Source organism: Triticum aestivum, chromosome 5B (assembly GCF_018294505.1).
Source record: "Triticum aestivum cultivar Chinese Spring chromosome 5B, IWGSC CS RefSeq v2.1, whole genome shotgun sequence".
NCBI classification, from domain to species: domain Eukaryota; kingdom Viridiplantae; phylum Streptophyta; class Magnoliopsida; order Poales; family Poaceae; genus Triticum; species Triticum aestivum.
This window is the reverse complement of record NC_057807.1, coordinates 639814893-639826190: the sequence shown is the minus strand read 5'-3', so window position 1 is coordinate 639826190 and position 11298 is coordinate 639814893. Positions and strand designations below refer to the sequence as shown.

General features: G+C 46.1%; 1 protein-coding gene across 1 annotated transcript; it reads left to right on the top strand.

Annotated features, from left to right (window-relative positions):
- Positions 1–7102: 7102 nt before the first annotated feature.
- Positions 7103–10367, top strand: LOC123117321 (uncharacterized). Its single transcript, XM_044538099.1, has 2 exons — positions 7103–7439; positions 9958–10367. Exons 1-2 carry the CDS (start codon positions 7230–7232, stop codon positions 10138–10140), a joined length of 393 nt encoding a protein of 130 aa, XP_044394034.1. The 5' UTR covers positions 7103–7229; the 3' UTR covers positions 10141–10367.
- Positions 10368–11298: the final 931 nt, after the last annotated feature.

Genomic DNA, 11298 nt, shown 5'->3' with positions numbered 1-11298 from the left:
AAATGAACGGGTGGTTGGTGGTTTCGCGAACGGCTGCAGTTTTACATCAGATGTATCTCGTGATGCAAATTTGCATCATGAACTGTTGTATTTTACATCTTCGGAAGGCGGTGATGTATTTCTTTTTACATTTGGACCATTTGTTGCAGGAACGTTTTTTGCTCCGGAAGCTACAAAAGTTAGTTATTTTTATATATGAACCGTTTATTGGAGATGCTCTCGTACTGTCCAAATAAGGGAAAGTTGTAAATATGCTAGTAGCAGTTTTGCAGCTTTGCTAGAGACTTCGTTATGGCAGATGATATATTTCTTTCATCTTGCATGAAGATTCTTACAATTTTTTTTTCTTTTTACTTCCCCTTTTTCTTCTTATATAGTACTAGTATATCACTTAATTTGACTTAGTTAAGTCTTAATCGACTGAGATCTAGAGGAACGAACTGAGAGACATCGCTAAGTCAGCATGTTTGCATGCCAAGCCACCTGTCAGGCTGTCACATAACTTCCCATGGCCCTATAAAAAATCAGAGAAAACAAAAACCAGGTTGCAAGCAAAAAGAGAAAACCCCAGCTATATAATAGAATTAATTAATTGGCTACCACACACTAGTGAGTACATGTAATGACCCGTAATTTACAGAGAGCAGGGGATTTTTTTTGGCTTGTGCATTGCATTCATGCAACCAAGAGTTGAGATAAATTTGAAACTTTATTTTCAACCTAGCTAAAGTTGGATTCAAAACTAAATTTGGGCATGATCTTTGTTCATTTTTAAGTATCACAGCCGCAACCTAAATATGTGTCCGCCCATGGAAAGTGACCGGACAAACCTCAAATTTTACTATTTGCAACCATAAATCCTATTTTGAAAACAGCTAATACATGTAAGCACATGCACTTCGATCATCACGTCCGTATTGGCCCGACGGGGCTGTAAAAAAACACCAAAAATTGCTCATACTTAAGATTTTTATATCCGTATTGAGCCAGTGGGTTTCGGGTGTTTAGTCCAACCTCGCCGCGTGAGGAGCTAGTCGACCGGCTTAAATAGCCGGGTCATCCAAAAGCGACAAGCTACAGTCATCATCGCACCCTTTGTTAAGGAGATAGTCTATCACTATGAATCTTCTATGCTTATCACAGAAAAGATTTATAGTCATGGTCTATCTCCTTCACAAACAAAACATTGATGTTTGCATGGCTCTTTTTGAATCGCAATGTGTCGAAAAAATTCGATGAACAAAATTAAAAGTTCTTTCATCGTGGTAGGGCTACACGAACGTATATGAGCAAGACGAACTTGACACTCGCTGAACAATCATCAGTTGATGAAATGCAATCTAGTGTCAAGCTATCTCGTTCACACGATGATAATTGATCGACCTATGCAACAACAGAGAAGCTTGCTGTCATCCACCGACGCGGCTATTTAAGTCAGTCAGCGTCCGCCTTGCGCGCTGAGGTGGGACTACAAATTTGGGTGCAGAGATGAGAGAGGAAGATTTTCGGATGGATGCAGGTGGGACCGCTATGACCTGGAGCGGGGTGCCCGGTAGCGTCCGGGCACCTTCATATCATCCCTACCTTTGGTACCGATTTCAGGGGTGCCGGTCAGTCCGGACGTATAGAGACTAAGTGAGGGGTTTGATTGGGTCAACTTTTCGTGAACGGACACTGACCGAGCGAATGTAGCGGACGTTTAGAGAGAAAATAGAAGGCCCGGCTGCAGATGCTCTCACAACACCCAGCCGGCCGCCTCCCCAAGCCAACAACGAACATGGATGTTTTCTCTTCTCCGAACAACAAACATGGGTGTTTTCTCTTTTCCCAACCACAAACATCTCAATTCCATCTTTTTTCAAGCCTGTGTTGCTTGAGGTATTCTCCTCTAAATCACCTATTTTTATCCTATAAAATATTGTCATGTTCGAAGCATTTTTCATCTGTGAAATCCAATTTTAAAAAGTCAAGTAAATTATTGCATAATCTAAAAACCGATTGTTTTCTATCTATTACTTTGAATATCATTACACTGTCATGCTTTGGATATACAACTAGGAGTACATGCACACACACACACACACACACAGAATCTGAAGGCTATGACAAATTCATCCGTATAAATCACAACTTTTGGTTCAAAATCTCATACCACACGTATATTTGTATTTGTTAAATATATTTAGATATTTTTTGTTTTCGTTTTCATTTTAGTTTGGATGCATATGTTCACTGGCTATGTAGATATGTTCTCAAATATGCATTACGTATATTTAAAAAAAACCTCACACATTACATTAATAAATTAAATAGAGTACAACTACACACATACATACCGAAACTACCAAAAGACCGGGACATGGCAGGTGTTTAGGGAATCTTGCCAAAAAACCCACATAAAAAGTATTATAATTAGGTCCTCCCAAGCCCCTGCAAACAACCAATCTAAAGTCACGCACACCGAGGGAAAAGGCGGTCCACCAGCAAACCAAAATCCAAGCCAATGACATAGTCTTGTAGCCAATGACATGGATCCAGATATGATGCATCCCGCCATTGTTGCTAGGGAAGAACACGAAATCCACCGTCTTCGGGCCACTAACCTTGAGCAGCACCAATCTGTACCACTTGCCGGCGCCGCAAGGAGAGGCAACAACCACTAGACACAGAAAACATAAGAGCAACTCCAACACGGTTCACCAAAACGGACACACCAAATATTCGCAGACATGCCCGGACGTGTCTGTGGACATCGGTAGGGGAGCTGGTCATCCGACCCGATGCTCTAAATGTTACCCCTGGTATGGCCTCCTTCATTTGACATGCATATATGCATTAATAGAAATTAAGACCTTTTACAGTACATCAAAATATTTTAAGCCGTTTATTTTTGTGGTTCAACGGTCCAGATATAGCAGTACTACACCGTAATTTAGGCAGTATATTCAGATGTCAGGGGCACTTTTGGCAGTTCATTATTGTAGATCCCGCAGCTGCTTCCGCCGGATAGTCCACACCTCGAGCGGCGGCGAGAGGGAGGCCGCCGGTGCTGCCATTCGTGCCGCTGGCAGGGTGGTGTGGGACTGCAGCAGGTTGGGGATGACACGGTGGGTGGGCTACCGGGGGCGCGGGCCTGGACGGGAGGGAGCAGGAGAACACGTTGCTCTCCTTCGATCGTGCTGCCGAGCAAGGAGCACGTCGCCATTGAGAGCGGGAGAACATGGTGCTGGTTAGTGCCCCTTCCATTTCTCATCATTAGTTCACAGTTGATTCAGAATTGACGCCGAAGCATCACGAGCAAAATCGGTACGCAGTGTGGTTGGGCGTTTCATAATGCTATAGTTTTGCATGGCAAGCTCCCGAATTCCAAGTACCTTATCTGTTGGTGTTGATGGACATGGCGAGCAGCGGCTCGTGTCGCCGTCCCTTCGTCTGCCTTCGGCGGCGGCTCAACAGGATGAGCCGGCCTGCCTGCGCTTGTCACCTGCAGCAGCGCAACTTGGGACTGGCACAGGGGAGATGAGAGCGTACAATAGCAATCGGTTAATTCTGTTTAATTACCTGCTCGATTGATAGATCTTAGGCCCTAAACGAATCACGTGCCGGCGAGAGTCTAAGCAGAGACGAAGATTAGCAAATTACCAAGCTATCCTCGAACCAATCTTTGAGGTGAACAATATCAATAGTTGGATAAATTTTAATACTACCCTTTAAATTCGGTAGTATGATTTAACGTAAAAAATTCTAGAAATTTGCATACATATAACTAGATGTAAATATATGCAATCAGAACCAAAAGGTATCATATGTTCAACAAGTTTTTACATCCAACCGACCCCAAAAGATGGTAGTTCGGCTGTCCGTGCAAAATACGACAATTTTTGCCTCCCAGTCCGATTGTCCATGCCAAACAATTCACTCTTTGGCTGGCTCATATGAAGCGTCTGCGTAGGGCTTCAACATGCAAACACGATACTCTTGCATAATCTTTGCCGCATCGGGAGCCAAGTTTGACATCTTTATGGTCAATATCTTGGCATCAATCTTCTTATTTTTTGAGCTTCATCTTCTTGTCTTGCGCCTTCTTGAACATGTCACACCTCTCGGTCTTCTTTTCCTCATTAGCGTCATTGCACTTACTCGCATGTCTCATTCTTCTTCTCCATCATGTACTCAAACCTCGATGTCATCTTGGTTGCCGTCCCTTTTCGCTTCTCCCATTTACTCCCCTGGCTCCTAGCCATCCTTTTGGATGGAGCAAGGCCTTCTTTTGTTGGATAACCATCTCCATCTTAATTAGCGACGACGACGGTCTTGATGGAATTGGAAACGCTGTTGAGCCACTTGGGTGTGCATTAAACTTCAACCAACAATGCATGAAGATGAATTCCTTCGTCTCTGTCATAAAGAAGAATGTGCATGCGCAGACAACCTAGAAAAAAGGCCATATCAACAAGTTGCATATCTGGCCAAATGATCAACACACAGAGCATATTCGGCCAAATCCAACACATGCTTCATATTCGGCCAAATGACCAACACACAGAGCATATCTGGCCAAATTCAACACATGTTGCATATCCTAACCAACACATAGAACAAGAAAAAACTTACAAGCTCGGTGAGTGCGATGCCACTTGGCCACTGGATTCAAAATTGTTTGTAAAAGCCGCAATACTTATTGGTGGCCAGATGAGTGGGCGACTTCAAACTACAATTATGAATCCCTTCCTTGCGATAGGGTTCATATTGCTTTTGCTCATGGAACCCAAAACATGCACCATTGTGATAGGGTCCAAAAGATACCGCCCCTTTGCTCTATGCCATGAGACAACAATGCTTCAACCAACAATTCATCATCTTTCATGTCGAAAATTTCTCCGCTCTTCTTTGGGTCGGCACCTGACGGCTAGAAGTCATCTAGATCACTATCAGGATGTCGGTCGGTGTGCGTCTACTGGTTGTCCGACATCTGGGTGTGCATCCGTTGGGTGTCCGGCTTTGGTTGGGAGTCATCCACCTACCTGTCTATGTGGCCGCCATTGCCATGGATGGTGTTCATCAGTGCCTCCTCCACATCAGTTGTCGTGCCCGATTGAGACATTCCGGTAAACAGAGACTGCACACCGAAGGGCGAGGGAGGCACAACCGACATTTTTGAACAGACAAGTATCAACGACTGCGGCTGAAGCTCTGTGAAGGTCTAGCCGGCTTTGAGCTCGATGTTGAACGACACTTCATGGCCGGCGGTGACGGTGGACGCGAACTGCTGCCCCGGACCGAGTTGTTGGGTGGTGTAGTAGTATGGAGGATGCAATTGCACCGGCTAGGGCGATGATTGCATGACTCACACTAGCCAAGCGACACGCTCTGGCGAAGGAGGTGTTGGGTGACTGGCCGCCGCCACATCCTTGTCCATATTCTTTTGTTTGCAGCGGCAGTCGTTGTTGGTCTTTGTGTTGACCTTGTGGCAGATGTCGAACAGCTGCAAACCTCCTCAGCTTTGCTTCTGGTTCGCAAGATTTTGGATGCTTGAACTGGGCAGCGTTCGTTTGATGCACAACATTGAATGACTAAAAATGTCTGGACACCCTTCAAAAAAGTGTCCGAAGAGCATACTCTAAGCATTTACAAGCGATTCGATGAATCGGGTTGGAGTTGCCCCGAGGGAATGTCCGCTCCGAAGGAATGACAATCGGCTATTCACCGCCACTTTCCAGGTTTATCTTTTTTTTTTTACGAAAACACTAACGTCCACACGTGTGGCAACATTGCAACTCGCCCACATGTCTGGATCACCGTGTAATTAAGTTTGCACGAATTTTGACACACCGAGGTAGTTTTCGCGTGCCACATAGGACAAGGCCGATGTGAGCGTTGGAGAGGTCGCCCACACGCCCCACAACATGCGTTTGCCAGCTGCGCTATGTGGGCGAACTAGTTTCTTCCCACACAGTCATCATCTAGTCCACGCGCGTGTGGGCGAACTACTTTTCGCCCACACGACAGTCGCTAAACGGCAACTGCAATTGCGCATACGTGCCAATGAGGTAAACATACATGGCAACTAGATAAACACACATGACAACTATTGTTTAACCATACACTAGTAGAAAAAGGACTTTATATGAGACACATTAGTCCCGGTTTGATTTTGGCCCGGTACTAATGGTACCATTAGTACCGGTTCGAACGGCTATGCATTAGTGCCGGTTCGTGTTGAACCTTTAGTACCGGTTCGTGCCACGAACCGGTATTAAAGGGGTGGTGGTAGGCTGGCGTCAGGCCGGGGCCCCACGAGCCCCTTTAGTCCCGGTTTGTGGCACAAACCGGTACTAAAAGGCCAATCTTTAGTACCGGTTCGTGCCACGAACCGGCACTAAAGGGGTCTAACCTATAGTCCCGGTTGGTGACACCCTTTAGTCTCCACCCTTTAGTGCCGGTTGCAGAACCGACACTAAAGGCCCTTACGAACCGGTTTTAAAGCTCCGGTTTCTACTAGTGATATGTGGCAAGTAGTTAATCACACACCACAACTATGGTTTGATTACACGCGACAACTACCATAAATTAGACATGACAACTATAGTTAACCAAAACAGAGAGAGTTGCCATGCTTTTACAACCATATTTGCCATCTCGGATAACTACATCTGCCATCTCGGATGACAACTAAATCGTCATCTCGCGGGTATCTATTGTTGCTGCGCCAGGACGTGTGGGCATATTTGCTTCGTGTCACACATGCGGGATGAGGATGAGTAGTACTTGTTGGGCGTGTGGCATGAAGTAGCTGCGCCCACACGTGTGGGCAATTCTACTGTTCGCCCACACACAGCCCATGTGTGCTGCACCCGCTCATGCCACATACGATGTATGAGCGAATGCCTATTATGCCACACGTGTGGTGGATATCGGCGTCTTTTTTGTAAGGTAACTTTCCACGTTTTTTTAGAGATAGCTTAGCATGAACTTTCCACGTTTTTTTTCCAGATAGCTTGGCAGGAACTTTCCACGTTTACCTTTTTTTTCTGAGGAAACTTTCCACGTTAACCTACGATGAAACAAATGGGCGCTGGGCTTGTGTTCAGCAGAGGTACGGCCAGCGTAAGTTTCCCGGATTAATAATCCCCACGCGCGCCCCGGACACCAGATCCGAAACCACGAGCCCAAGGACTTCACCGGCCGGGATCGATCTGCTCTCGCCGGCCGCCCGGCGTGTTCCGTCTATGGGATACTGGTTCTTCGGCGGCCACGGCGGCTTCTACATACCCTCCTCTGACAGGAGCCAGCCTCGACCCGCTGGCCCTCACCGGCCGTTGCTGTACAGTAGTCTACCATACGAAGAGCAGATCCGCCGGATGGAAGAAGGCGTCCGCCTCCGTCAACGGCCACCGCCCAACCCCACAGTCTGGAAATACTTCAAGATCTTCACTAGGGTACGCACTAGACAGACCACCTTCGAGTTATCCTTGCACTGCCCCCTCTAAATAAGCCTTTTTCTTTTACAGCCTTCCTTTTGCCCCTCTGAATCATCTTCCTTTTTTTTATTGATAGGCTCTGAATTATCTTCCTACATAACGTGCTTCCTCCGTTCATAGATAAAAAAAACTCAAATGATTGATTCTCCGCTCGGCATTTAGTTCTTTATTAATCACGCATCGATCCATGGATTTCAGTATCTATCATTCACTCGTGCATTCGATCCTTCAACTACACATCAGTCCATGGACTTCGGTAGCTATCTGTATTTGTCGTGCTTGCTTACAACCTTGCTGTGTATATAGTTTTGCAGTGTTTCACGGCCGCGATGAGCATCGCAATGATGGCTTGGATATTCGTGAGGCGATATTTCAGTTTGGACAGGATCCCTATATCATGATAGGACTTATCGTTTTTGCTCTCATACCAGTTGGACTCGGTTTTAATGTTAACACAAGAAGATGCCTAGACCTAGGGCTAGGACACACGTACGTGCTAAGGGTAGGCAGTAGGCACTGTCTAAGCCCGTGCGTTTCTCCCAGTAGAGAGGGGATCGAGAGAAGGAGAAGGGAGATAGGCTAACTATAGTTGTTTAATGAGATTGGTTTTTTAACACCCGGGTGTATGGACACCCCATTATCTTCACCGTTCTATATGGCTCTCCTGCCTCGTGATCCGGTCCCTAGTCTGCCACATCGTTTGTGATTTGCAGTGCTGCAGGATTAGCCAACTAACGCATGTATGACCACTTTCTGTGGCAAATTTGACAAATTTGATCTGTGGACGAAATCAAATCACAGAATGAACTGTCCGTGAAACTATTTCACGCGGCTGACCTTTTTGTGTGACGTCCGACACGAAGGCGCCACACTACACGGTGCAACGCCTCACAGATAGGCGCTACACGCCTGACCAGCGTTGCATCCCAGACTGCCTAAAAATTGCTAAGTCATTGTGCAGAGCCTAAGAGCTAGGCGCTGCACTGTATAATGTGGCGCCTAGCTCTCAGGTGCTGCCAGTGGCGGAGCGTGAATCAAATATTAGGAGGGGCCAAATGAGTGTATATGGCATAGAAAAGGCTAGAATAATCGGAGACGCCGGACGATTGGTAGAGCAATTAGCAGATAAGTAAGTGTATTTGGTAAATTTTCCTCTTGAAGGGGGGGGGGGGGGGCAGGGCCCGGAATTGTCCCCACTACGCTCCGCCACTGGGCGCTGCACTAGTGGTTGCACTACAAAATGAAGCAACCACTAGTGCAACGTCTAGAAGCTAGGCGCTACACTGTATAGTGTTACGCCTAGCTCTCAGGCGCTGCACACTGACTTAGTAATTTTCGGATCACAGGGGTGCGAGGCTGGCCAGGCGTGTAGCGCATATCTGTGAGGTATTGCACAGTGCAGTGTGGCACATTCGTGTGGGACGTCACACAAAAAGATCAGCCATCACAGCAACCATATTTTTTCTCCCAAAGATTTATCACTTTCACGTGTGAGAAAGAAGTAGTGGGAGTGAGACAGGAGGAGAGAGGTAGCTTCTGTATGCGAGTCTGTGAGACAAAAAGATGAACAGAGAGAGGCGTGTGGGTGAAAGAAAAAAGAGCAGAGAGGCGTGTGGGTGAAGGAAAAAAGAGCAGAGAGAGAGGCAATGCAAGAGAGAGAAGGGAAAGGAGCAGAGTCTTGTCTAGTCTGTAGTCAACCGCGGTCGTTCTATCTTCTACTAGTAAGCGTGCACGTGCAACGCACGTATCCTAATAAAATACACTAAAAACATGAACTTTCATCTCTCTTTTTAGCAGAACATTTAAATGTGTGTCACGCAAAATGATTTGAATGCAATAATTTATTTTAGATTAAGTCATAAGTCTTGTTTGACCGGATGAGGATGCTGCCTTGGTCAATCAACACTAGAGGGTGCATCGGTGGTCACGTGACTACAGTGAATGGAACCGTTGTGGAAATACTAGCGCACAACTGCTGCCACTTCTCAGCCCTATACCCTACCCTACTAGGCGCCTACATGCATAAATGGGCTGACGAAGTTGGCTGAATCTGCAAATGGCTTGGTCCCAGTCAAACTCCAGCACAAATCTCAACGGGACTGCACGACCTAATTAGGGGGTGCCGGGAGTCCCGGGAGCCATCACAACTTTTGGTTGTGCCGGGAGTCCCGGGAGCCATCACAACTTTTGGTTGTTTAATTGGCCCTTTCTCGCTCGAGTGCCCATGCAGATGGATGCAATCTCCGTTAACTGAACCTGATTTTACAGCCTTCCTTTTGGCCCTTTGAATTTATCTTCCTATATACTGTGCTTCCTCCGCAATAATCTATCAGTTCGTAGATAGAAAACTCAGATGTTTGATTCTTCGCTCGTGCATTTATACTTCTTTAACCACGCATCACAGGCCATGGATTTCTGTAGCTATCTGTATCTGTCAGGCTTGCTTTACAACCTCGCTGTGTATATTGTTTTGCAGTGTTTCATGGCCGCGATGAGCATCGCTATGATGGCTTGGATATTCGTGGCGCGATATTTCAACTGGAATCCTGATGTGCAGGACCCCTACAAGATGATTGCACTGCTTTTTTGTTCTCTCATACCGGTGGGATTCGGTTTCGTGATAACAGAAGAAGATCAGGGGGAGGCACTACACAGTTAAATGGTGTGGACATGGCTAGGATTTATGCATTTCTCCGGTAGAGAGGCGATCAAGAGGAGAAAAGAGATACGAGAACTAGTTACTCTAGGTTTGCATCTGGAATTCTACTTTCCAGAAGGAATCGACATATATATGGTTTGAGTGCAATGATTCACTGCAGTAACAGTGGTTGAATTGTAAAGTTAAAAGCTTAACAATTAAAAATGGTCATTTTATTGGCCCTATCCCACTCATGGTCTTATGCCCACTCAGATGGATGCAATCATGGTCGCCCGTTAACTGAACCTGAAGGTCAATTCTTGTAGACACTTGGCTCATCAGGCTTAACAGGGGTGCACACCGGTGCTGACAGGCGTACTTGTAATTGGCCTTGTATACACCATTTTTTATGGGAATGCTTCATGGCGCATTTTACTACGAAATAAGCTATGCCATTGTTTATTACAAGAGGAATAATGAAGCTAGGGGAATCTCCATCCCAAAACAGAGTAGAATATATAGAATCATAAGCATGCCTAGCTAAAGAATGCGCCACTTAGTTTGCATTCCTTGGACAATGTTGGAAGGAGATCGATCAGAGGCGATGAGTTCTAAGAACGCATTCATGCATAATCGCCGCAAAGGGACTCCGGACTTCAATAATATACCATTGCAAGATTGCACAAGCTCCAGCGATTTCAGTTCCAACATGTGTGCACACCCTAGCTGCTCCGGTAATTCAAGTCCCTTTAATAATGCTAACGCTTACGCTGTGGTGCGTAGAGCAGATGGCCCAGTGCCCAAGCCACCCCAGTCACGATCTCACCACAGTCTTTGTGAAGGACAGCCCCAGGAACAGCCGAGCCATCAATGAAGAAGGGATCATCAACCTCTCTTGCAAAAAGAGTTGCACGGTTAGCATGACTCGGCAGGCTAACTCTTGGATTTGTCAAATTGACACCTGAATTGGCATTTCCTTGGAGCACATCCAGGAATTCGCCAACCTATGTGAAAAGCTTGCTCATATTCACCATGGTTTGGAGGGTTTGGGCTTCCCCCAAGCGCAAATTCTTGCCTGGCTTGTAATTCAAGATAGAGTCTGGACGGCCAATAGGTTGCTCTGACGTGGATGGATGAATTGTGGAATGTGCCCTCATTTGTCACTACCGCTACACGTGT